Raw genomic sequence first — 27,999 nt, forward strand, 5'->3', positions numbered from 1 at the left:
TGTTGTGTTATTAAACTTCATCTCTACTGGAATACTGTGGTCTGGGTGAATTGGTTTTGTCTGTGCACTATACCGGAAGGACCTGTCAGGCAATTACGATAGTAAGTGCTGGAGGTATAGAACTGAACTTGCTCTTGTTCACTTCATGAGCTTTGGGCTGGGGAAAGGAGATAACACAGTTAAACTGTCTTTCCTTGAAAGCTTGTCACAGGCTTCTTCTTAGAACTGGATGAGGCAGGAGGGTGATATATGGTTCTTATGCAAGTGTGGTATACCATGCTAGATTTCCTAATGTCAAACAAACATCCAGGCTATCAAAGGATATGTGTCAGTTTGAGCAAATGTTGATTTATTATCGCAGGTTGCAGGCATTCATAAGACAAAATGGAGATATCCAGTGTGATTCCAAGCAGGCTTATGGACTAGTACACACAATAACCCAGGTGCACCGGCGATCTGGGTACAGTCTCCTGTAGAAGCACTGCATACAGAGTAGGTGCATGTGGTCACTCAGCAGACAGCAAGATTTCCCAAGGAGAGGAAAACCACCCTGCCCCACCTCCACCCTGGCTTTCCAGACTTCTAAGGTGTTTACTCAGCAGTGACTTTCATTTGATGAGGTGGCTCTCCTCTCTCACGTTGCCCCGTCAGCCACCTTAACCAACAGGTCAAGGAAGACTTCTGCCAGCTCGCCTCTGCTCTGCTGACGGCCTCATCCTGCCACCGTGGCTGTTCAGGCTCTTCCTCCTCTTGCCCTGGGGGCCCTGGGGCCCCACTCTGGCTTTCTTCTTTGTACCCAGCCCTCGCAATGTTTCCTTGCCGCTTGCCCGAGAAGCCAGCTTCTTGGAGGAGCCTTTCTCAGACAAACCCTGGGATGGGCCGGAAGCTAAGGCTGCATTGGAAGATTTTCTAGCAGCTTTCTCTGACTGCTCCTTTAGCAAGTCCAAAACTGTCTCTGAGAAATAAGCATTTATTTAGTGAAAAATGTAAGTCCCAGAAAGTAGCTATAAGAGAAGCACCAGTCAGGAAACCTAAAACTGCAATAGAGTTCTTTAATATAAGTTCTTTTTATTAATACTTTTTAATTCCCTAACTGCCCTTGATCTAAATATATCACTTTTTTTTAAAAAGGGTCACTCCAGTGATACATGGCTCTGTAATAGTTTCCTTAAGACAGTATCCTTTCTTGAATAAAAGTGCACAAATTAAAAAGCAAGAAAAAAAATTAAAAAAAAAAAAAAAAAGATAGTATCCTTCGTCTGTAAGTCTTCCCTGACTCCCCACCCTACCCCAAGGAAGCATTCCTCATTTTAAGTGTCCTCTCAGTTCCTGAACCTCCTTCTATACCGGAACCTTAGTGCTACATTTCTCTCTTTATTTGCCTGCACTTCCCATCCTCACTCCTATTTAACTCCGAATTCCTACACATCCGAGACTTTAAGTGTTCATGCTGTATCCCTAGGGACTGGCATAGTTCCTGCCACAAGGTAAGTATGAAATGAATGATGCCAAATGAATGAATACATGAACGATTAAATGAATGAACCAACAAATGAATGAATGAATGACTAGAGGAAACTGGTCACAGTAGAAACAGGTATCCTCGCACTCATAACTCCTCTGTTATACAGAAGAGATGTATAGACCTGGCCAAAAGTACCAGTCCTTATTTAAAAGACCACCCCTCAGGGGGAAACTAAGACTCCACGGTGGGAATTTTAGCTTGCTTGCTGAGGGCACTGCCTTGGCCTCCGCCCAAGGCCTGACCCTAAGACTCAAAGATGGACTTACTGGCGAGTGGTCTGAATGGGATCCGCTTACTCTTGGTTCTCACCGGCACTGGCTTGTATTTGCACTTGCCTGGGGGTGCTCGCCTAAAAACACAGAAAGCGTGAGGATGCAAGACTCTACAGATGCAACCAGAAGATCAAGGTCACCAGAGGGTGTATATTTGCAAGATTTGGGGTCAACTTTTCCTTATCCATGCAGATGGGGTAGATATAATAGGAAATATGCTATGAGTTCAGAAGGAGAAGTAAAAGGGCACAGACGTCACAGGGTACCTCAGGCCTTTGAGAGGCAGTGCAGAGGGAGTTAGGAGTGTGGGTATGGCGGCGGTCAAAACGGGTTCATATCCTGGTAACCAGGGGCAAAAAAAAACCTTGCTAATTCTCAGTCTCGACATTTTTTTTTTTTTTTTTTTTTTGAGACGGAGTTTCACTCTTGTTACCCAGGCTGGAGTGCAATGGCACAATCTCGGCTCACTGCCACCTCCGCCTCCTGGGTTCAGGCAATTCTCCTGCCTCAGCCTCCTGAGTAGCCGGGATTACAGGCACGCGCCACCATGCCCGGCTAATGTTTTGTATTTTTAGTAGAGACGGGGTTTCACCATGTTGACCAGGATGGTCTCGGTCTCTTGACCTTGTGATCCACCCGCCTCAGCCTCCCAAAGTGCTGGGATTACAGGCTTGAGCCACCGCGCCCGGCCTCTCCACATCTATAAAATGCAAAAACTAATAGTACCTACCCATCTTTCAGGGAGATGTGAAGATTAAATGAGAGCTGTGTACCTGACACACTGTGACTGATAAAGAATGAGAGTTTAAAAAAAAAAAACACTTGGAACAGTGCCCAGCACATAACAAGAGCTCAGCAGATGAGGATGATGAGGATGATTCTGCTGCTGCTTCTGATGGTGATGCTCTTGATTTCCTTTAAAGAAAATATTTTCAGAAACTCAAGGCACAGCCCTTAGGCAATGCCAGCTTCTCTGCCTAATAACACATACATTCTTATACTGCTTGTCTCCTGGATGCATCTTGTGAAATAAAAGGAACTTTGAGGACAGAGAGTAATTCCACTGTAGAGAGCAGAGCTGGAACTTCCCAGCCAGTCCCCACTGCCTTCTCTGCCTTGCTCCAACTCTCTCTCTCACCACCATCCTCCCAAGTCCAGGTGGGAAAAATAAAGGTAATTGTATTTATTTAACAAACACTTATGTAGTGCTTAGGCACCATTCTAAATACTTTGCAAATATTAACTCACTGAGTCTTCCTAACAACCCTGTGAAGTAAGTACTATTGTTATTCTCATTTTACAGAGGGGAAACTGAGGCTCACACAGGCTAAGAAACAGGCCCAAGGCCACACAGTTAGTCAGTGACAAAGCCAGGATTCTAAGCCCAGGCTCAAGTCCATGTTCTCAACCATTGTATTTAGTGACCCCTAAAGGAAGGGTAGGAAGAAAAGACGGAGGGGGAAAAGGACACATAATTAATCAGGTGCCCTCAGAATGCTGGGATTGGTGCATTTCGTGCAAAGATAGGCTGAATAAGTGATCAGAGCAGAATCTGGTCCACTTACAGAAGCTTTAAAAAGTCTATGTGATTCAATGTAGTTATAACGGAACAGAGGGGATAGTGCTGAAATGACCAGTCCACAAAGAGAACCGAGTCCCTAGTCCAGGCTCCTCTTACTAGCTGTATCTGGGGCAAGTAATTTAACTTACCTAGCCTTCAGTTTCTTTCTCCATAGAGTGAGGGTGTTAACCTGCCTGGTTGGAATCCTGTCAGCAGTAAATGAAAGCCCACATGCATGGCACTTAGCACAGTGCCTGGCACACAGGAAAAACTCCATAAATGTCAACTTAAAAAAACAAGGTGAACCAGTAAGGTTGTCTTCAGTGTGAAAATGCTTTATGGGTGCTTTCTGTGTGGCTTCTCACAGCTGCTCTTGTGAAAGTGGGGAGTTCAATTATCTCCCAACTAAATCAGAAAACTGCCAAAGGAAAGAAAAATGGATTCCCACAGGAAGCCTGTTAGTGGAAAGAGAACTCCCCACCAAGGCATCATCCACATCAGAAGCACTCTAAAGATGCGGAGCCTGCTCCATCCCAAGCCCAGGAGATGTGCACGAAAGCAGACCTAAAAGTGGAAACGGCCCAGTATTAAATTCGCCCCTCGGCTATCCATGCTCCACCATCCGCAAAGCACCCTGGGCACAGCCTCAAGGACTGAGCCTCTTCCAAGAACTTCCGAGAACATACAAACTGAGAGCCCTGCGGCCAAACGGAAGCTGAGCTAGAGCTGGCCCCTGAGCGCTAACCAGTGGCTGGACCCATAAATGCCTCATGTCTACTGAATGCCAATCCAGATATGAGTAACATAAGCCTCAGGGGGAAGTTTTCCTCTACAGGTCTACCAGTAAGCTAATTCATGGAGAGATTTTCTTGTTTTGGCAAGAATTTTTAGATAAATCTAGAGCACTGGGGCAGGGTGCATGGTGGCTCACGCCTGTAATCTCAGCACTTTGGGAGGTCAAAGCAGGTGGATTGCTTGAGCCTAGGAGTTTGAGACCATCCTGGGCAACATGGCAAAACCCTGCCTCTACTAAAATACAAAAATTAGTTAGGTATAGTGCTGCATGCCTGTAATCCCAGTGATTTGGGAGGCTGAGGCACAAGAATAGCTTGAACCCAGGAGGCAGAGGTTGCAGTGAGCCGAGATCGCATCACTGCAGACCAGCCTGGGAGACAGTGAAACTCTGTCTTAAAAAAAAAAAAAAAAAAAAAAAAATCTAGTGCACTGCCAAGACGCCTCAGGATGGATACAATGCATCACCCTCCCTGGGGCAGACAGCCTGACCCAGATTCAACAACCTCTCAAATGAGAAGTGATATTGCAGCTTTTGCCCACGCTGGTGGAGGTTGGTCAGCCTCTGAGAGAGATGGGCAAGGAAGCAGAAGGAAACAGCATAGAGCCCAGCAAGTGAATAAACACTAAACTCCAGAAAAGATCAGGTGCAGCTACTGAGGAAACTGCCAGTTAAACATATTTGCCAAAGACCTAGAGATCTGTACCAAGCCGAAGGGACAGGGGAGCAGTACTTACTCAGGTGGTCAGAGGTTACACATATTGTTAGATGACCTCACTTCTAGAAGCATATTTTTTTCAAAAAACAAAAAGAGCCAGGCACGGTGGCTCACGCCTGTAATCCCAACACTTTGGGAGGCTGAGGAGGGTGGATCACCTGAGTACAGGAGTTCGGGACCAGCCTGACCAACATGGGGAAACCCTGTCTCTACTAAAAACACAAAATTAGCTGGGCGTGGTGGTGCATGCCTGTAATCCCAGCTACTCGGGAGGCTGAGGCAGGAGAATTGCTTGAACCTAGTAGGCGGAGGTTGTGGCGAGCCAAGATCATGCCATTGCACTCCGACCTGGGCAACAAGAGCGAAACTCCATCTCAAAAAATAAAACAAAAAAAGCCACAGACCTAAACCAACCCTAGAAAGGCTCAAGGTCTTCATGTCCAACTGCAAAGAGACAATTTCCCAAATATTTCATAATTTCTATAGACCCATTGTCCTACACCATTATCTGTCCAAACTGCTTTTTGCCTAGAATGTGGGTTTGATTCATTGATAATTTTTGGTTATTTGAGGGACAGTGAGGACTGTTTTTATGGCCTGCCATTGAGTTAAGAAATGAGAAAAAAAATGGCCAGACATGGTGGCTCATGCCTGTAATCCCAGCATTTTGGGAAGCCGAGGCAGGTGGATCACAAGATCAAGAGTTTGAGACCAGTCTGGCCAACATATTGAAACCTCATCTCTACTTAAAAAAAAAAAAAAAAGAAAGAAAGAAAGAAAAATACAAAAATTAGCTAGGAGTGGTGGCAGACGCCTGTAGTCCCAGCTACTCAGGAGGCTGAGGCAGGGGAATTGCTTGAAAAAGAAAAAAAAGAAATGAGAAAAAATGCATTTGAGAAGAAAATGACATCAAATCTCACCTTGAGGGGTCAACAAATTTGTAAATAGATCCATGTGGCGCATAGGCACTTGGGTAAGAGGTCGCCAGGAAATACAGCTCCCCTAGGCAACAGAAACGGACAAGCAATAATGGGACATTAGGCAGCGCTGAGACACAGAGCAAGATGCACAGAAAACAGTCAAAATGAGTTTATGGCCCTAAAATCCAGCAAGCCCCAAGAACGGAATCCCAGAAACCTGACAGGCATCAGCTTCGCTGGCCTGTGAGCTCATTGAGAAGTGCATCTTTGAACCCCAAAGACTAGCTCAGTGTATGGACGACCAGAGGTAATTTCTCATGTATGTCATGTATGCTTATTTATCAAACCAAACAGGTTTCTCCTGTTTGCAGAAGACCCCTTTTGCTTGGCTCTCATTTTCTCTCTTGTCTGTCACCATGTAAGATGTGCCTTTCACTTTCCACCATGCCCAGCCACATGGAATTATGCGTCCACTTAACCTCTTTTTCTTTATAAATTACCCAGTTTCAGGTATGTTTTTATCAGCAGTGTGAAAATGGAATAAGACACTCTTAGCGCCCTGCTCCTTCCCATTTCTCCCAGTTGGAACTCTGGGAAATGTTCTTTTCTCCTAGTAACTACCTCATTCCACCTTGCTTTCTAGTTATCTATGCTTTTAGTTATCTATGAGGGACAATATGCTATGAAGTCAGGAGCCCCACTGGAGAGTCCCAGAAGTCTGGTTTGAATTCTGATAACACCAGTTCCTCTCTATGCTATCTTAGGAGACCTCTTCTCCTGCACAGCCCTCAAGATATTTATTCACTTGTAAAACGGAGATCACAATGCTCAAATGACTATTAGGTATTCTATTAGAAAGTGTTAGATAAGGTCAGGCGCAGTGGCTCATGGCTATAATCCCAGCACTTTGGGAGGCCAAGGCAGGTGCATTACCTGAGGTTGGGAGTTCGAGACCAGCCTGATCAACATGGAGAAATCCTGTCTCTACTAAAACACAAAAAATTAGCCGGGTATGGTGGCACATGCCTGTGACCCCAGCTACTTGGAAGGCTGAAGTAGGAGAATCCCTTGAACCTGGAAGGTGGAGGTTGCAGTGAGCTGAGATCGCGCCATTGCACTTTAGCCTGGGCAACAAGAGCAAAATTCCATCTCAAAAAAAAAAGAAAAGAAGAAAAAGACAGTGTTAGATAATTGGGCTGGGCATGGTGGCTCATGCCTGTAATCCCGGTACTTTAGGAGGCCGAGGCAGGTGGATCACATGAGGTCAGGAGTTCAAGACCAGCCTGGCCAACATGGCAAAACCCTATCTCTACTAAAAATACAAAAATTGCCAGGCACAGTGGCTTATGCCTATAATCCCAGCACTTTGGGAGGCGGAGGCCAAGGCAGGCGGGTCACAGTGTCAGAAGTTCGAGACCAGCCTGACCAACATGGTGAAACCCCGTCTCTACTAAAAATACAAAAGAATTAGCCAGGTGTGGTGGTGCATGCCTGTAATCCCAGCTACTCAGGAGGCTGAGGCAGGAGAATCACTTGAACCTGGGAGGTGGAGGTTACAGTAAGGTGAGATCGCGCCACTGCACTCCAGCCTGGGCAACAAGAGTGAAACTCTGTCTCAAAAATATATATACATATATCTGGGCATGGTGGCACATGCCTGTAATCCCAGATACTCGGGAGGCTGAGACATAAGAATCACTTGAACCCGGGAGGTGGATGTTGCAGTGAGCCAAGACCATGCCAGTACACTCCAGCCTGGGCAACAGAGCAAGACTCTGTCTCAAAAAAAAAAAAGACAGACAGACAAAGAAAGTGTTTGATAATTGTAGTTAATACTACTTTCTCATCTCTGGCCCAATGTTGGTGCCATTACACTAAATTAAATTCACTTGCTGTTATGTGCCTTATACAACTCTTTCTCAATGTTATGAAAGAAAATGTTTATTAAGTTGCAATTCTGAGAAGCCTAGAGCTTTATACAGCTCTGAGTTACTTAACAACTGATTTTTTTTTTTTTTTTTTGAGACAAGGTCTTGCTTTGTCGCCAACTGGTGTGCAGCGGCACAGTCACAGCTCACTGTAGCCTTAGCCTCCTGGGCTCAAGCAAACCTTCCACCTCAGTCTCTCCAGCAGCTGGGATGACAGGTGCATGCCACTACATCAGGCTAATTTTTTTAACTTTTTATAGAGATGGGGTCTCCCTCTGTTGCTCAGGCTGGTCTCAAACTCCTGCACCTAAGCAATCCTCCCACCTCTGCCTCCCAAAGCAGTAGGATTACAGGCATGAGCCACCACACAACGGCTCTAAACAACTGCTTTTTGTGGAGAACAGAGGCCAGGGTTTGTCTTGTGCCAAGTGTGAGCCTCACGGTCTTTGCATAGCCCCTACACAGGGTAGCAGCTGCCTAACAATCTATGCTTTGTGTACTGGCAAACTAGATTTATAATCTCCCCCATGTAAGAGGTCTAATGAATTAGAACACACCCTCCCTGAGAGTCAGTTTGTTCTGTCTGAATGGAAACCCCAGGGACCATCCAGAGTGATTCTACCATTAGATAAATGTGGTGTCTACCAAAGGTCCACATGTACACAGGTCACTCTCAGGCAGGGGACCCTCGAAACCATGCAAAGGCCTTCCCAGTCTAAAAAGAAAATTGAAAATCCTGCCTATACGAGACTGCAGTTTGTGTAAATTGTATGTCTTCCACATTCCATAGACTTCCCATTGTATTTTTAGGAGAAGACAATGCTAGAGATGAATTTCATCTGTAGCATCCAACTGATAATTCTAATATATGTCTTAGGGGAGAAAAACAAAAAACTAATATATGCCATGCTATACAAATTGACTGCAAACATAATTCATTTGACCAGCCCTCTTGGGAATGTGCTTCATTGACTGACTTTCAGAAATCCCATCAATCAAACCTCAGCATGGGTGGCTCCACACCAGCCATTCGCTCAGCAGCAATTCATACCAGCTATCAACTACTCTCAGGAGTCAGGAGGTGAACTGTAGCCAGAGGTGAGGCAGAACTCAAGTTCCAAGTAAAAGATGACTTACCTAAAGCCAGTGGACTGATAATAAAATAATGAAATTGGCCAGGCACAATGGCTTATGCCTGTAATCCCAGCACTTTGGGAGGCCAAGGCGGGCAGATCATGAGGTCAAGAGATCGAGACCATCCTGGCAAACATGGTGAAACCTCATTTCTACTAAAAATACAAAAATCAGCTGGGCATGGTGGCGCACACCTATAATCCCAGCTACTCAGGAGGCTAAGGCAGGAGAATCGCTTGAACTCAGGAGGCAGAGGTTGCAGTGAGCCAAGATAGCACCACTGCACTCCAGCGTGGCAACAGAGCAGACTCTGTCTCAAAAAATAAATTTAAAAAAAAATGAAATAATACTCAGATCTAAAAATGCCTCTAACACAAAAAGAATATGCCAACAGCAGAAAATATGAATCGGTTTATGCAAAACACAAGAAGCAACTCTGGAAAAAAATAATAACTTGACTCAGGAACAGCCTCATTAGCGTCAGGGCCGCCCTTGGGCAAAGCCTTGGGAAACTTTGCAAGTCTACTTCATAAAATTCAACCAAGGGCGCTGTTTTGTTTGCCAGATGTACCATGACTGTTTTTTTTAACCGTCTGTTTTCTACTGTGAGACGTCTACAAGCACAACAAACCAAGCCACCAAAGCCAGGATTTCTGTGGCCTCCTAAAGAGGAACAAGCCACAGAAGACAGCAACCCAGGCCTGCCTCTGGGGGTCCACCCTGTTGGGTTCCCCCCTTGGGAGCGTTCAGCAGAGGAGAGGCCCCACCACCGCCTGTAGCTTTCACTCACCACTTCCCGCTGGGCATCATGCTGCCCGCCTGTGGTTTCTCTCCTTTTTCATATGTTTGAACTTTCAATTTGGAACTCACATAGACATTTTTCCTGTTAAAAAATACTTGAAGTTTCCAACATTTTTGAAGTTTCCTTTGCTCCTATAAAACATTCATCTCAAACTATCCGTTCATCAGCTAACTGAGAGGAAAGGGTCCAGTAGGTGACTGGGTCTCTTTATATCCCACTCAAGTGAAAGTCCCTGCAGCCACCCCATGGTCCAGAGGAGAAAGAAACCAAATACTTCAGAACCCTTTGAGACTCTGGCTTACACCTATAGAGAATCTTTTTTTTTTTTTCTTTTTTCTTTTGGGGTGTGTGTGCGCGCGTGTGCGCACGCGCGTGTGTGTGTGTGTGTGTGTGTTTTGTTTTGTTTTTGTATTCTGTTGTTTAAATATTATTTTTTTTCCACCTATAGAGAATCTAGATGTGGAAGGACCCTGAGAGGTCACTTTATTCTCTCTGCCTCTAAACATGACTATATCTAGTGCCAAATACTGAAATGTTCACTGTCCTCACATAAAACAAAAAAAAAAAATTAAAATTTGAATATTTTTCTCTTTCTGAGTGAAACATAACTTATGTAAAGCTGAAGCTAAAAATCAGTTTTCTGATTATAAAATTTTTGGAGGCCAGGCACGGTGGCTCACACCTGTAATCCCAGCACTTTGGAAGACTGAGGCAGGCAGATCACCTGAGGTCAGGAGTTCGAAACTAGCCTGGCCAACACAGTGAAACCTTGTCTCTACTAAAACTACAAAAAAAAAAAAAAATTAGCTGGGCATGATGGCATGCAGCTGTAATCCCAGCTACTGGGGAGGCTGAGGCAGGAGGTTGCAGTCAGCCAAGATCGCCTCACTGCACTCCAGCATGGATCACAAAGCAAGACACCATTTAAAAAAAAAAATCAGAACTGTATTAGAGCTGAGTCTTTCCGTCTCTTGCTCATAAGTACATGTGCACATCATGCTTCACGGATGCCCTTAACATGTGCCTCATCTATCTATTGAGTAACCTCCTACCCAGATGTCTACCTTCTTCTCAGATTTCAAAAAAAAAAATTCTGCTTTGCTCACAAACTCTTGGCAAGGTCAGTAAAGAGCCTGGCCCAACCAGCGAGACTCCCACCAGAGGTCCCTTTCCAAGACAGCACCAGCAGAATAAACACCACTGCTTATTTAGTCTGGCCCACTGTTGACCCTTTTCACATTCCTAAAACTGCGGTTCAGGATAGATCTTCCCCTCACAATGAGATGTGTAGTTCAACCAGGAAGGAGCAGGTTGGCATATTCAGTCTGTTCCTTCGTTGGTGAAATGAGTATTATAATTATATCATGGGACTGGGCGAAGAGGCTGACACCTGTAATCCCAGCCCTTTGGGAAGCTGAGGTGGGCGGATCACCTGAGGTCAGGAATTTGAGACCAGCCTGACCAACACAGCAAAACCCTGTCTCTACTAAAAATACAAAAATTAGCCAGGCATGGTGGTGCCCGCCTGTAATTCTAGCTACTTGGGAGGCTGAGGCAGGAGAGTTGCTTGAACTCTGGAAGGAAAGGTTGCAGTGAGCCGAGATCACGCCACTGCTCTCTATCCTGGGTGACAGAGCAAGACTCTGTCTCAAAAAAATAAATAAATAAATAAAACATACTTAAATAATGGGGGTGTTGTGATTACAAAATAAGGTGAAAAATGTGAAGTGCTTAGAACAGTATCCAGTACATCATAAAAGATGACTAAATGATAATGATCCTAGAAGTGATAATTACTATTTAAAATAAATGTTCACTTGATGCCTGTGATTATCCAAGTTCCAGTAAGCAGAAATCAAACAACTGTATACATTTGTTACCTGCTTCATCTTCAGCAAAGGAGATGATGAACTTGCTATGGGTGCTGATCAGCCCAGGGAAGGCACAGGATGTGGTACTGCCCAGGCAAAGATCCTGCTTCTTCCATTTCCTGGTTTTTCTATCTTCCTGCAAAGCCATAAGTCGACTAGATGAAAAGTAAAACCTTATGTTTTAGGAATCCATATATCCACTCTGCAGAATACTTTTTCTCCTAGAATCAGGGACGCATGAGTACTAGGACTGCGTCCCCCATTAAGAGATGAATAACTAGCCTCCCTCCAAGCACCCAAAAAGCTGCTTCAGAGTTACTTCAATCGCCCACTTACCCTAGATGTGGAAGTTCACATTCTACCATAAAAGGAGTTCAGGTCAGGCCCAGTGATTCACACCTGTAATCCCAGCACTTTGGGAGGCCAAGGCAAGCAGATCACTTGAGCTCAGAACTTCAAAACCAGTCTGGCCAACAGGGTGAAACCCTGTCTCTACTAAAAATACAGAAATTAGTGGGACACGGTGGTGCACGCCTGTAGTCCTAGCTACTTGGGAAGCTGAAGCACAAGAATTGCTTGAACCCAGGAGGTGGACATTGCGGTGAGCCAAGATCATGCCACTGCACACTCCAGCCTGTGTGACAGAGTGAGACTTCGTCCCACAAAATAAAAAAATTTAAAAAAAAGAGTTGAGTGCCATGTGGATTGCATAGGCTGCACCACTACAAAAGACTGATCTGATTTTTATTACTTGTGTGACCTTTGGATCGTTGTCCAATATCTCTAAGCTTCAGATTCCTCATCTGTAAAATGGGGAGTGATAACATAATTTACCATAGGGGAGGATTGCAAAGGTTAAATAAAATAATATACATAAAGATATCATCAATGTGTGTGACACATAGTAAGGGCTAAAAAAACTACTAGCTGTTATTATTATTGCTATTATTATTTATGTCTATATAGTAGCAGAAAGATGCTTCATGTCCCTCTATCATTGATCTGAACTAAAAGCAGGTTTTTAGAAGAAAAGGGAAAGGTAGTTAGACCCAAGGTGCTCATCAGAATCACCTGGAAAGTTTTATGGAAACAGAGATCCCAAACCCAGGGGATTTTGATAAGTACACCTCAATTAAGAATCACTGCCCATTGACAGGGTGCAGTGGCTTGTGCCTGTAATCCCAACACTCTGGGAGGCTGAGGCAAGCAGATCACCTGAGACCAGGAGTTTGAGACCAGCCTGGCCAACATAGCAAAACCCCGTCTCTACTGAAAACACAAAAATTAGGCAGGTGTGCTGGTGTGCACCTGTAGTCCCAGGTGCTTGGGAGGCTGAGGCAGAAGAATCGCTTGAATCTGGGAGGCAGAGATTGCAGTGAGCTGAGATTGCACTACTGCACTCCAGCCAGGGTGACAGAGCGAGAATCTACCTCAAAAAAAAAAAAAAAAGAATCACCGCATTTTAACCAAATGATGTGTGTATAGGGGCAGGGTGGTGAGTGGAGGTTGTAGGGAAAAAAAACATAAAGAACAACAAAATCCCAGAGATCTAGTAAGTGATGATAAAGGACCTGAATAGAAATCAATAGCAGTAACTTCACTCCATCTCCATAACCCAGAATTGCAGCATGAAAATAGAACACCTTTTCTAACAGGGACCAGACTTACTCTCCCATCTTAAGCAGTCCAAAACCTGCACAAGGTAGAATAATAATGGCTTAAAAGATTCTGAAGTTCAGGCAGTATAGTAGTGTGCTCTCCGAGAGATAAGAAACAAACAAGGTAAACCCTATGATTGTTCCAACATACTACCTTGAGAGTTTCCAGCACAGGGAGGGAAAATACAGGCCAAGCCCAGCAGGCTCCTTGAGCTGAAAAGACATTGCTAAGAGTCCAGGAAGACCAATGCAGTAAGAGATTGCAGGACAGGTACTGGAGAGAAGGAGTCTGCACAGAGAATGAACGCTGGAGGGCTGCAAAAGGTTCCCTGAAGTAATCATCAGTATACTCGACAGCAGGTACATGTGAGAAAGTATTTTAAAACAAAGGAAAGAATGAGAAGAAAATACTTGGTACTTACTTGGGATCAGGAATAGCATAAGTATCATAGGGCATAGGTGGAATTCAGTAGTGAGGAATAGAAAACTCTAGAAAAGGCACTATCTTCATTCTATTTAGCAAATATTAATAGCAAGACCTGAAAAAATCATGCTACTTCCAGATAACTATGTCTCCAAGAGAAATTCAAAGTCATTTACAGTAATACAAAAATATCCAGTACCTACTGAGTTAACTTAATGATTTCTGGCATCAATCAAAAAATATGAGGCAAGTAAAAAGGGAGAATATAACCCATAATAAAGAGTAAAATCTGTCCATTGAGACTGACACAGAACTGATAAAGATGTTAAAATTAGCACACAAGAACATTCAAACAATGATTCTTAACTATATTCCATATGTTCAAAAAGTTATATAGAGATATGAGAGATGCAAAACAGACCCAAATCCAGTTTCTAGAGGAGAAAAATACATTGAGATTACACACACACACTCAGTGGGATGAATGGCTGGCTAGACATTACAAAAGAAAAGATTCATGAACTAAAGACATAGCAATGGAAACTACCCAAAATTAAACACAGATTAATTTTTTAACATAAATAGATCATCAGTGAACTGTGGAACAACTTTAAGCAGCCCAATATACATGTAATTAGAGCCTCTGAATAAAAGGAGAGAAGGGGTGGGAGACAGAGGAAAACATATTTGAAGATATAATGGCCAAAAATGTTTCAAATTTCATGAAAACTATAAATTCACAGATCCAATAACTTCAACAAACTCCAAGCACAGGAAATATGAAGAACACCAAACTAAGGCACATCTTAATGAAACTGCACAAAACTAATGATAAAGAGAAAATCTTAAAAAGCAGTCATGGGGGAAAAAAATGACATATTACGTATGAGGAAACAAACAAGTCTGACAGCCAATTTCTCATTGGAAATGATGCAGGCCAGAAAATAGTGGGGCAACCTCTAAAGAATCAAAGAAAACAATATGTTAACATAGACTTCTATACCCAGTGAAAATATCTTTCAAAACTGAAGGCAAAATAAAGACTGCAAATGAAAATAATTCATCACTATAGACCCCATTGACAAGAAATGTTACAGGAAGTTCTTCAGACAGAAGAAAAATGATATCAGATAGAAACATGCATCTACCCAAAGGTACTGAGAGCACTAGGAAGGGTAACATTCTTATTGCCACTATAACAACTTTCCACACTACAAATTACCACAACCTTGTGGCTTAAAACAACATACACTTATTCTTTTACAGTTTTGGATGCCAGAACTCTGAAATGGTCCTCACTGAGCCAAGATCAAGGTGTTGGCAGGACTGTGCTCCCTCCAGACACTCTGGAGGACAGTTGGTTTCCTTACTCTTTCCAGCTTCTGAAGGCTGTCCCTACGCCTTGACTCAAGGCCCTCATCTTGTCACCTTTTCTCCCTCTGCCTTTGTTGTCACATCACCTTCTCTCTCTCCCAGCTTCAAATTTCCTCCTACCCTTCTCTTCTAAACACACTTGTGATTTCATTTAGGACCCACCCAGAAAATCCCAAGATAGTCCTCCAAGTCATATACAGTATGTTCTAGGACCACAGTAAATAGAAAATAGAAATCAATAGCAGGAGGATCTCTGGAAAATCTTTAGATATTTGGAAACTAAATAGCACACTTTGGAATAACTCATGGGACAACGAAATCAAAAGGTAAATTAGAAAATGTTTTTAACTGAATAAAAATGAAAACACAATATATCAACACTTACAGGATGCTGCTAAAGTAGTACTTGGGGGTAAATTTATAGCACTAAACACATGTATTAGAAAAGATGAAAGTCTCAGATCAGTTACCTCAGCTTCCATCTTGAGCAACTAGAAATAGAAAAGCAAATTAAACCCAAATCAAGGAGAAGGAAGGAAAAAGAGAACAAATCAATGAAATAAAAAAAAACATTAAAATAACAGGAAAAAAATCAATGAATACAAAAGCTGGTTCTTATAGAAGACCAATAAAATGGATAATCCTCTAACCAACTGTACCTAGAATAAGACAAACAACATCACCATAGTTTCTATAAATATCAAAATAATAAAGGAATATTATAAACAACTGAATGCCAATACACTTGACAACGTAAGTGAACTGGACAAATACCTTGAAAGGCACAGACTACCAAAGCTCACTCAGAAAGAAATAGATAAACTGAACAATTAACTCTAATAAAGAAATTAAATTTGTAATTAAAAGTCTTTTTACATAGAAAACGTCAGGCCCAGATGGTTTTCCTTGGAAGGAAGAACACGTAAGGAAGAAATAATACTATTTTACACAAATTCTTCCAGATAATTGAACAGGAGTACTCATTCTATAAAGCCTGCCTACCCTGATTCCGAAGTCTGACAAACACATTACAAGGAAGAAAAACTATAGTTCACTATTAATTCATGAACATAGATTTTAAAATTTCAAACAACATGTCAGCAAATCAAATCCTTCTATATATAAAAAGGATGGGGCCAGGGCAGTGGCTCATGCCTGTAATCCCAGCACTTTGGGAGGCAAGGTGGGAGGATATCTGGAAGCCAGGAGTTCAAGGCCAGCCTGGGCAACATAGGAAGACTCCGTCTCTACAAAAAAAAATTTTTTTTTAAATTAGCTGGGTGCCACCACCTACTTGGGAGGCTGAGATGGGAGGATCACTTGAGACCAGGAGTTTGAGGCTGTAGTGAGCTATGATCGTGCCATTGCAGTCCAGTCTGGGTTACATAGCAAAACTTGTTTCAAAACATAAGATAATGCATTATGACCAAGTGGTATTTATCCTCAGAATGCAAGACTTCTCTAACAATTTTTAAATCAATCAATAAAATTCACCATATTAAGAAACTAAAATTTTTTTAAACCCACATGATTCAGCAAAAGATGAAAAGAAGCATTTGACAAAATCCAACATCGATATCGAATACAAATTCTCCAAGGACTAGAAATAAAAGAAAACATCCCCAGCCTGATAAAGGGTGTGTAGAAAACACCTGCAGCTGATATCATATTGGTGTGATGTCACACAGTAACATCACACTAATACGATGGTAAAAATGAATGCTTTCCCCGTTTGTATTCAACACTGAACTGAGATTAAGATAGAGCAATAAGCCAGTTAAAAAATAAGAACAGGCTTCCAATTTTTAAAAAAGAAAGTAAAAGTATCTATATTCACAGACCTTCTAATAAAATGACCTTTCACATAGAAAATTCAGTAGAATCTACAAAAAAGCAATCAGAATGAACAAGGAATTCAGGAAGGCTGCCAGATATAAGCTCAATATAAAAAAATTCTATATACTATGAATTATCAATCAGAAACTGAAATTTTACAAAATAACATTTACCATAACGTCAAACACTATGAGATAAGTAAATATGCAAGATCTCTACACTGAAAACTACAAAACACAGTTGCCATGTTATTCACAACATGGCTCTAACTGGGAATAGCCAAAATGTTCATCAGTAACACAGAGAATAGATGAATAAATTGTAGTGTATTCATACAATTGAACATTACGAAGCAATAAAAAAGACGAATTACTGATACATGGAACAACATTGAGGAATCCCACAGACATTACTGAATTTAAAAAAACCACGCACAGAAAGAAGAGTACATACTATAATGATTCCATTTATATATGAAGTCCCAGAAGCAAAATAAGCTGTGGTGAGCATGCTTATCTCTGGCTGACTGGTGTGAGTGTGTGTGTGTGTGTGTGTGTGTGTGTGTGTGTGTGTGTATGTGAGAGAGAGAGAGAGAGAGAGAGAGAGAGACTTCTTTTTGGCCTGGATGGCTATATGTACATATTCACTGGGAATGGGGAACAGGCTGGAGACAGACAGACAGATGTTTGGAAATGCTCAGAACAAGTAAACTAGATGGAAGCTGGGCCCCTGCTCCTTTAAAGTGAGCCCTGGTATGTGAGAGAGAGACAGAGACGGGGGCAATAGGCAAGAAGAAGCCTTCTAGGGTGATGAAGTGTTCTACATCTTGATATGGTTGGTGGCAATATGAGTGCATACATTTGTGAAACATCATACAACTGTGCTCTTACGTGATTGTATTTCACCACATGTAAGTTATACCTCAGTAAAATAAAAAGAGGAAGAAGGGACATCAGTCCTTCCTTACCCACTCATGAAGTCTCCAAAGATATACAGGCCATTGAGGTTTGGGGATTCACAACCCCGATAGACATAACCTCCAGTGACTGACTTCCCCACTGCATGGCCATAAGCATAGATTGGCAGAACATCATCTGTCCAGGAGAGAGGAAAGAGAGTGAATGCCGTGGCCTAAAACTGAAAGCTTCAAGGAGGAAGAAGGGGACTTTTTAACACAGTTGCCTAATTCAGTGAAGAACACTTTGTAGGACAGGCAATTAAGTGAATCATGTTTATTGTTCTCAACAGACTAGCCACAATATTTGCAAGCTTCATATTTAACTGCTATCTGCAGGCAGAGAGGAAGCCAAAAATTTCCTCCATCTATGAGGCAGTGACCTGGAAATCCGCACAGCTAAGTTTTCCCCATAGGTTGATATGGCAGATATCCAGGTTTAAGGATATGGAAAATGTCACAGTCTGTAAGACTGTTTTGTAACTTAGAGGACAAAAAAAGACTAAGAAGTAATGATAGAGTCAGAACAATAGAATTTTGAGCCAGGTGGAGTTTCAAGCATGCCTCGATTATTAGTGTTTAAAAAATGTCCTCGGCCGGATATGGTGGCTCATGCCTATAATCCCAGCACTTTGAGCAGTTGAGGTGGGCAGATCACGAGATCAGGAGATCGAGACCATCCCGGCCAACATGGTGAAACCCCGTCTCTTCTAAAAATACAAAAATTAGCTGGGCGTGGTGGTACGCGCCTGTAGTCCCAGCTACTTAGGAGGCTGAGGCAGGAGAATTGCTTGAACCCAGGAGACGGAGGTTGTGGTGAGCCAAGATCGTGCCATTGCACTCCAGCCTGGGTAACAAGAGCGAAACTCCGTCTCAAAATAATAATAATAATAATAATATGCCTAAAATTAATGTGGGTAACTTATTTAAAATACAGATTCCTGGGTCAATCTCATTCCTCCAATCCACTCAAAATTCAAATCCTTTAGGTCTGAGGCAGAGTCTGGGAATTCACTTTTTTAAAACAGCCACTGCCAAGATGTCTCTGGTGCCAGTGAGTGGCTGGAGGACCACTTGGAGAAGTACTATGCCACAGGACACAAACAAGGCATTATGTAAATGACCTGCAGGGCAGGACATTCAGGTTTTATTCCCCACCTCCACCTCCAACCCACTCAACTCATCCAAGAAATCAGCCACAGAGCTTCTTTCTTACCCAAAGAGGCATTGTGACAAAGTTTTTTGTCGTAACACGCAAATCCTTCCTTTGCTCTCCAGCCATAGTTTCCGCCTTTCACAATGAGGTCAACCTCTTCAAACCTGTTCTGGCCCACATCCCCGCAGAATATCCGGCCTCGGCCCTGGCGCGTGACAGGGTCCCCTCGGTCCACAGCACAGCGCCACATGTTCCTGATCCCATAGGCATAGATGGCAGGGTGGGCCCCTGGCTCAGAAACAAATGGATTGTCCAAGGGGACTCGGTACCGCTTACCATCTGAGCCCGCCCTGTTCACATCGATCCTTAAAACTTTTCCCAGCAGGGAACTTCTGAAAGAGAGAAGGCCCAGAAACAGAATCAGGTAAATGAGGAAAGCCACAGGACTAAAGAGTCCACCCAGAAGGGCCGACTCAGTTGATGCCAAGAGACTGCTGAAGATCACATGGGAAGAGGTGACATCTTATTTTCCTTCTTTTTTTTTTTTTGTATCAGCAAGAATGAGCTTGAAGATTTTCTTTTAAATCTATTAAGATATTTAAGACTGCCCCATGTTTGGCTCAGAAACAACTACTAGGCAAAGTTTGATGTGATCCTGGCCCATGGGACCCTGAGCAAGTTGCAGCTTCCATTCTTATTTTAATGATGAGGACAGCTTCTTATTTTAATGATGAGGACTTGGGCCAATATGACAAATTTTTTTAAAGAAGCTGGTTATATTGTTTGTTCTTTATTTAGCAACATGGTCAGTTAAAAAAATAGAACAGAAGCTTTTGAGAGGCTCTGCCCGTGACTATGGTCTCTGGGGCTGACTTTCCTCATTTGTAAGGCAGAGGAGAGTAACTGATACCCTTATGCCACCACTTCCTGCGAGGATGAGAAATTCCACACTCAAGTCAAGGGTCTGGGATCTAACAGACACACAATAATCAAAGGCTGCTATTATATTTAATGTATTGGCCAGGTATGTGGCTTATGCCTGTAATCGCACATTTTGGGAAGCTGAGGTAGGAGGACAGCTTGAGGCCAAGAGTTCAAGAACAGCCTGGGCAATACAGTGAGACTCCATCTCTATTTAAAATATATAGCTAGATAAATATTATTTACCTTGCAGTGTGGTTGTGATGTAAGGGTTAAGTGTTATTGTGTATACAGCGTTTAATGCAATTCTTGAATCACCGTAGGTATTTGACAAATGTTAGCTTTGTTTTATTTATTTATTTATTTTAAGATGGAGTTTCACTCTTGTTACCCAGGCTGGAGTACAATGATGTTATCTCGGTTCACCACAACCTCCGCCTCCCGGATTCAAGTGATTCTCCTGCCTCAGCCTCCCGAGTAGTTGGGATTACAGGCCTGCGCCACCACGCCCAGTTAATTTTGTATTTTTAGTAGAGACGGGAATTCTCTATGTTGATCAGGTTGGTCTCGAACTCCCAACCTCGGGTGATCCACCTGCCTCAGCTTCCCAAAGTGCTGGGATTTTAGGCACGAGCCACCACACCCAGCTAGATTTGTATTATTATAACCTCAATATTTTTATTACTAGGAACACTAGGGGCCAAGTGCTTACTGGGTGCAAAGAGCAGAAGGACCACATGACCTTTATTTAGGCAACTCATCATCACTGGGCTCTGACGCCATATCATGTGGGTGGGATTTGTTTTTTTCCCACTTAGTCACTGTATGACCTCTGTGCCTCCATTTTCTTGTCTGTAAAATAGATATTATATGTATACTTCATAGGATTCATTCATTCCATGTGTAATTATGGGGTGGCTCCCTTGTGCCAGACACTGTCCTAAGTGCTGGTGATACATCAACTAACAAAATAGATACAAATTCTTGCCCTTGAAGGTTTTTAGAATTACCTTCTCAAATACATGTAAAGTATTTAGACCAGTGTCTGACAAGCTGCAAGCACCCAATACACATCGGCTCTCAGTATTTAATTTCTTATGTGTCTCCAGGGCCTAGTGCAGTGCCTGGAACACAGTGTTCAATATTATTGAGTTGAATTGAATTAAATGATTAATATGGTAAATAATGACCTGCTAATATATATTTAAAATCCTGAATTCTCCTTTACATAACATTCTGACGGTTATATTGAGCATCAGTAAGATTACCAAAATATACTATGTGTGAAAGTTATGCAACAGAAAACCAAATAGTCCTCCCATTGCCCCATCAGAGTGGACCACATCTGGCAGTATGTGATTTGAGTTTGATGCCATCCCTGCAAAAACGTCATAGCAGGGTCTCACTCTAAAGGGACAGGGGCCCAGCCTCCATCCAGCTTACTTGTTCTGAGCATTTCCAAACATGCCAAAGGGATCACCAGCCTGTCCCCCATCCCCAGTGAATATGTACATATAGCCATCCAGGCCAAAAAGAAGTTGTCCACCATTATGGTTTGAGGCTGGTTCTTCGATCTCCAAGATGACCCTGGAAGAGAAAAAAGAAACCATGCATTAGGCTTTGACACAAGCTGAAGCTGCATCATCTTGAGATACCCAAAAATGACTGGCCCAAGCCACCAAAATTTGCCAAGCCAGCAAGACTTGCTTCTGAGTTTTCAAGGATCACAAAGTAGGTAGCTTTGGGGCTCTGAGATGCCCCTTATTTCCCGGTATAACTCTTTCATGGCTCATTTTTGTTTTTCTGTTTTTCTTTTTTTTTTGGAGACAGAGTCTCACCCTGCACCCAAGCTGGAGTACAATGGTACAGTCACAGCTCACTGCAACCTCTCTCTCCAGGTTCGACCAATTCTCTTGCCTCAGCCTTCCTTGTAGCTGGGATTACAGGCACGGGCTGCCATCATGCCTGGATTTTTTGAGACCTTGCTCTGTAGCCCAGGTTGGAATGCAGTGGCGCAATCTCGGCTCACTGCAACCTCTGCCTCCTGAGTTTATGCAATTCTCCTGCTTCGGCCTCCTGAGTAGCTCCTGAGTAGCTGGGGACTACAGGCATGTGCCACCACACCCGGTTAATTTTTGGTAGAGACTGGGTTGGCCAGGCTGGTCTTGAACTCCTGACCTCAAGTGATTCGCCTGCCTCGGCTTCCCAGTGTTGTGATCACAGGCATGAGCCACCATGACCAGCTAATTTTTCTTTTATGCCATGACTTACTGAGCGGTGGACCCGGCCAGGGTAACAGCCATCCTTTTCTAGGGCTTGCCTTTCCTGTCTGCCCTATCAGGTCATTCAAACCCGTCCTTCGAGCAACTTAAGAGGGTTAATCTATCAGTTCTTTATGCTTTTTGCAATCCCCCAACCTGTCTACAACGAGAAAAGAGGCAAGAGAGAAAGGAGAAGGAAAAAAAAAAAAAAAAAAAAAAAAAAAAAAAAAAAGCAGAGCGGTAGAGCAGAAACAGCACGAGCTTTGGATCAGTTACAACAGTCCTCACCTGGCCATGCATGCAACAGCTTGATGGCCTTGTTATCACAGCTTCCAGTGAGAATGAGAAATCCCACATTCAAAGTAAAGGGCCTGGGATCTAATGGCCGCATAATAATCACAGGGTACTATTATGTTTCACAGGTTGATACTATCTATCATCTTTTCTCAGATTCCTATGGCTGCTGGTCCTTGCTTACCCTTCGTTTTTTTTTTTTGTTTGTTTGTTTGTTTGTTTTGTTTTGTTTTGTTTTGTTTTGTTTTGTTTTGTTTTTTTGAGGCGGAGTTTCACTCTTGTTACCCAGGCTGGAGTGCAATGGCGCAATCTTGGCTCACCGCAACCTCCGCCTCCTGGGTTCAGGCAATTCTCCTGCCTCAGCCTCCTGAGTAGCTGGGATCACAGGCACGCGCCACCATGCCCAGCTAATTTTTTGTATTTTTAGTAGAGACGGGGTTTCACCTTGTTGACCAGGATGGTCTTGATCTCTTGACCTCGTGATCCACCCGCCTCGGCCTCCCAAAGTGCTGAGATTACAGGCTTGAGCCACCGCGACCGGCCACCCTTCATAAAGACAGGCAAGCATGGCTTCACTTAGGGTAACTGTAAGGTGACGGCTACACCCCATTAAACAGCCTTGACTCAAGACTCTAACCTGGGCCTCCCGCAATCAGCAGTGACTCCTTTCTCAACAGCTGCAGCTAGTGCTGTAAAACCAGGAAATTGCCGCCTGCTGTCTCACGGGCCTGGCATGACTTCGGAACACAGCACAGCTGCAGGCTCTCGTGAGTATGTCTCACCTCTCTGATTTCAGGTCAGCTTTGTTGGGATCCGCCCGAGAGACCTTCATCTCACTAATCCGGATCTTCTCTACCTTCTTCTTGTCCAGGCACGAATAATAAATGTAGAATTTGCGGTTGTGGCGGAATCTGGGGTGAAAAGCCAACCCCAAGAAGCCTCTCTCGTCCCCGATCCACGGGGTGGTCAACACGATGTTCTTGAGGTCCAGAAAGGGTCGCTCCAGGCGACTGCCATCAGGGAGGTAGACCCACACCACTCCCACCTGCTCGGCCACAAAGAAGCGATGGGTGCCGTCCCCGGCGTGGACCATGGAGACGGGGTTCCTGAGTCCGTTGGCCGCCTCGCTCAGGCAGAGCTGCAGGCAGCCGCGGGGGTCCCGGGCCACCACGCCCAGGTGGCGGTTGAGATGGTCGTTCCTCAGGACGTGGGGGAAGCAGTAGTCCTTGTCGGGAAGGTCCAGGAGGTGGCAGAAGCGGGCGCCGTCCGTCCCGGGGGGCTCCTGGAGGCCGCGGTCGCCGGTCAGCAGGGAGATGGCGGAGTGGCAGTTCGAATGGAAGGCGGAGCAGTAATCCGAGCAGAGGCCCGGGAGGTTCCGGAGCGGCGTCTGCGGGTTCTCGGCGTCGTAGAGGTGCGCGGCGTAGGGCGAGCACTCCTGGAAGGGAACGCGGAGCTCAGGCCGGGCCCCAGACCCGCCGCCCCCGCGCTTCTCGCAAGTGTTAAGCAAGCAGAAAGGAAAGACGGCCCCGGGGGAAGAAAATCAGGATTCTGGAGTTTTTGTTACCAGCTGCTGCTAAATCTCTTCTTGTGATTTTCTGCCCAGTTTGTGCTCCTGGAAGTCAGAAAGCGGGGGAAGTATCTCATATTCACTATATTGTCTCTAACATTTCAGCTTAGTTTTTGATATTTAAAGTTTTATTAAATGATGTATGAATGTTTTTTTCAAAAGGATGTTACTAAATTTCTCAGTCTTTTTTTATTTTTTAAGGTTTATTTTATTTTTCATAGAGACAGCCTCACCAGGTTGCTCAGGCTGATCTCAAACTCCCGGGCTCAAGTGATTCTCCTGCCTCCTCCATCTCCCGAAGTGCTGGGATTACAGACACGAGCCACTGTGCCAGCCCAGCCTCCTTTCCTTATGGATGCTGTATCTACCAAGATTTTATTTCTCTATACAAATCTGAAACAATTGGAAAAAAAAAAATTCACATTGGTTCAAATCCGGTTGTTGGACATACAGTATTATTTTTTCTGTGCTTTTCCATGTTTTTGGAATATTTTACAATGAAAAATATAATTATCCAAATGGACATTGGATGTATCACTCTCAAAGATTAGGTGGCTAGCAATGTCTTCAATTATTTATTTAAAATACTTCAGTGTTTAATATACGCAAAGTACCATGCTGGCACCTATACACATTTGAATTGTGACAATAGGGATATATGGCTGCTCCTTACACAGACATATGAGGACTATTTGCCCAAAGGAGTATCTGCTACTGGGACCTCCCTAGACTCTAACATTTTTTAGGAGGAAAATGTAATATTGTGAGCAGACAAGTGACTCCCAGTAGTGATGAAAGACAGAGGCAACTGAGATTAGGAAGGTAAGAAAGTCCAATTCAAGGCTTGGCACAGTGGCTCATGCCTATAATCCCACCCAGCACTCTGGGAGGCCAAGGCAGGCAGATCACCTGAGGTCAGGAGTTCGAGATCAGCCTGGCCAATATGACAAAACGGCATCTCTACTAAAAATACAAAAATTAGCTGGATGTGGTGGCGGGTGCCTATAATCCCAGATACTCTCAATTGCCGTGAGCTGAGATCACGCCATTGCACTCCAGCCTGGGTAACAAGAGTGAAGCTTCATCTTAAAAAAAAAAAGAAGAAGAAGAAAAGAAGAAAAATCCAATTCAAAGAGTGTTGTTTGGAGCCATGCATTAGATCAGAGTTCACCCATCAGCCCAGGAGCCCCCTTCTGATCACTGAGGACTCTCCTGAGCCAGCCAGCCTCGACTGCTGCAGAGTCGTCTCCTTCACCTCTGTACTCCCATCACTTCACAAAAGGACCAGCAGCATTTTTCATGTATGTGGGAGTTCCCTGTTCTCTCTTACTTCCCCTGACTGTAGATTGCAGAGCCAGCTTTCAGTCATTGTGCAGAGGGGAAGAAGGAGCCCAGAGATTTACAGCAGCTCCCCTACGGCTGTTTCCATTTAAGACACTTATCACAGCAGCTATCGAGGCAACATGACCCGCTCTGAAGTGTCCCCTCGCTGATTCTGTGCACTCTCAGAGAGTGGGGAAAAGAGAGAGGGGAGACTGAAATAAGGATGCAATACTAGAGAATAAAAGGGAGCTGTGGAAAGAGAACCACAACTATGGTACACTCTTCATGCAGCCATTTCGAGTTTGCAAAGTTGCTTCTACTCAATTAGCTCAGTAACTAAGCAGATACTTCCCTACTTTAAAGGGAAGAAAGATCAAAGCCCATAGAGTCTCTAGCCAAGCGCAGTGGTTCACACCTGTAATCTCAGCACTTTGAGGGGCTGAGGCGGGTAGATCACCTGAGGTCAGGAGTTCGAAACCAGCCTGGCCAACATGGTGAAACCCGGTCACTACTAAAAATACAGAAAAATTAGCCAGGAATGGTGGTGCACACCTGTAGTCCCAGGTACTCAGGAGGCTGAGGCAGGAGAATTACTTGAACCTGGGAGGCAGTTGCAGTGAGTCAAGATGTGCCCCTGTACTCCGTCCTGGGCAACAGAGGAAGACTCTGCCTCAAAAAAAAAAAAAAAAAAAAAAAAAAAGAGTCCTCTGTGACTGTCCTGTTGAGTCTCTCCTACATGCCAGGCACTGTTCTCTGCATTGACTGGGATGCAGCAGTGAGTGAAATGCACAAAATATGTCTTCTAATGGAGCATATATTTGGGGGAGCCAGAAAACTGTTAAGTAAACAAGCCAGTGCTGCTGTTCCTATACTTTAGCACGGTGTAATCTAAAGGGTGCAAGACTTGGAGCCTAAGCATCTAGTTCTGTGCCCCAAGACTGTTTTACCTTGGGTAAGTCATCTAAAACTCTTGAGCCCTCACCAGTAAAATGAGGATCGTAACAACTGCCTGCAGAATCATTGTACCCAGCAAGGATTCTACAAGTGTCGAGGAATAAAGAAGACCTTACAAATGTGAACAAATAAACACGTGAAGGATTGCTTGGCTGAAATTGTTATTATTCCTCAAATCCCTAAAACAACTGAGCTGCTGACTTGACTTTCTGAAGCCTCACGCAAGAGGGAAGGGTCAGGTGTAGACAACTTTACCGGGGGAGATCTCAGAAATAAACATTCTCAGTACTGTTCATAAAAGCTCAGCTTCTACCCTAATGGGTATCCTAGAGTTAATTCTCCAGGAAACAGTAGAGGGGTGGTACCTAAGAGTACAGCCCCAGGCGGTGCCACCCAGGTGGCTGAACATTCTGAACCAGGCTCAGCTGTAATTCTCTCCTGGCCTCTGGGAAGCTTGGTTAACCACTCTGCACCCTGTGTGGGAGTTACGGTGGTCAGCAAGTTCGGGAACAGTGGCACCAGGAGTCATGAAGAGATGCCTGTGGATAACCAAGGCATTGCATTGAGAAGCCCAGGAGGGTCTCAGATCAAAAGGCTGCCTGGACTTCCTCCCTCTCCCCCGCATCATCATTAGAGAGGTCCTCCCCATGCCACCTCTTTCATCAGCTTTCCAAATGCTGACCTCTCCCCATTCACCCCCAAACACCCTCTTCTTACAAAGTCTGTGTGTGCAGCCTGCGCCCGTCTTGTTTTCAGGCTGAGCTCAACCAAAACGATGCCTCCCAGGGATGTGGATTTTGGCTGTTGAGCAGCCAGGAGAAGCAGAAACTGTGAGTCACTGCTACTCAGCAGCTTGTATCTCTCTCTCCCAGCTCTGGAGTGTTGGACAGACAGAACTCTGGGGAGAGTCCCCAACCCCTGCCGCTGCCACTGTCACACCAGAGATGACCTGGCACAAATCACCCAGAAGAGAAAGGACTGAACCCCAGCAGATGCCACCACCCCCTCCCTTAATGCACTTGGTAAATGCCATGGGGATAAGTGCCTAACTCTCTGAGCATGGCAGAGGATGCAAATAATTATTTGCCATGCACCGCAGAGGGTGCATGGCAAATAATGGCTACTCTGAGAACTCCAGGAAGAGTATCCCTCTCATTCTCCTGGAGGCTGGGGGAGAATCAAGGCCAGCAGAATTCCAGAGGGAGAGCTTTGGGGAACCCATAGAGATCAAATTCAGCACACCTTCATGTCAGTGTGCCTGTCCAAAGCCGGCAGCTCCAAGGTGAAGCACCCGGCACGTGAACTTCTAAAGGCCTGGGCTCCCAAAGCACCCCTCCCCTCAGTACCCACACCATGCAGCCCAGCACACAAAACCCTGGGGCTGGAAAGCACTTTTACTACCTGGCAAAGGATGTCTTTAATGTAATCTCCACACAGCTCATGTCTCTTCAAATCAAAGTATTCCATGATGTCCCAATACCGGGCAGCGATGCGGCGGTCCTTGTCCTGGTCACAGCAGCCGAAGGACTCATAGTCAGAGCAAAACTCAAGGTGCAGAAGGGGCCGGAAAGGGGGCCCATAATCCAGGCACTGGGGGTGTCCCTGCAGCAAGCCCACCTGGCCCAACAAGAATGTGAGGCAGAGGCAGAGAATGCCAGAAGAGAGCCAGGGGGCCCAGCAACGCAGACCACCATGCACACTAGGAGTGGTCGTTCTCAGCATTTTGGCCTTGGGAACACTCGGGCTGCTGTG

General features: G+C 44.3%; 1 protein-coding gene across 1 annotated transcript; it reads right to left on the reverse strand.

Annotated features, from left to right (window-relative positions):
• Positions 1-27,995, reverse strand: HHIPL2 (HHIP like 2). Its single transcript, XM_039463459.2, has 9 exons — positions 27,649-27,995; positions 23,186-23,838; positions 21,292-21,435; positions 18,988-19,319; positions 17,784-17,910; positions 11,534-11,679; positions 5,790-5,871; positions 1,792-1,874; positions 1-955 (listed from the first exon to the last, which is right to left on the reverse strand). The coding sequence occupies exons 1-9, from the start codon at positions 27,967-27,969 to the stop codon at positions 669-671; spliced, it is 2,175 nt and encodes a 724-aa protein (XP_039319393.1). The 5' UTR covers positions 27,970-27,995; the 3' UTR covers positions 1-668.
• Positions 27,996-27,999: the final 4 nt, after the last annotated feature.

The sequence above is a fragment of the Saimiri boliviensis genome, chromosome 14, assembly GCF_048565385.1.
Source record: "Saimiri boliviensis isolate mSaiBol1 chromosome 14, mSaiBol1.pri, whole genome shotgun sequence".
Lineage (NCBI taxonomy): Eukaryota > Metazoa > Chordata > Mammalia > Primates > Cebidae > Saimiri > Saimiri boliviensis.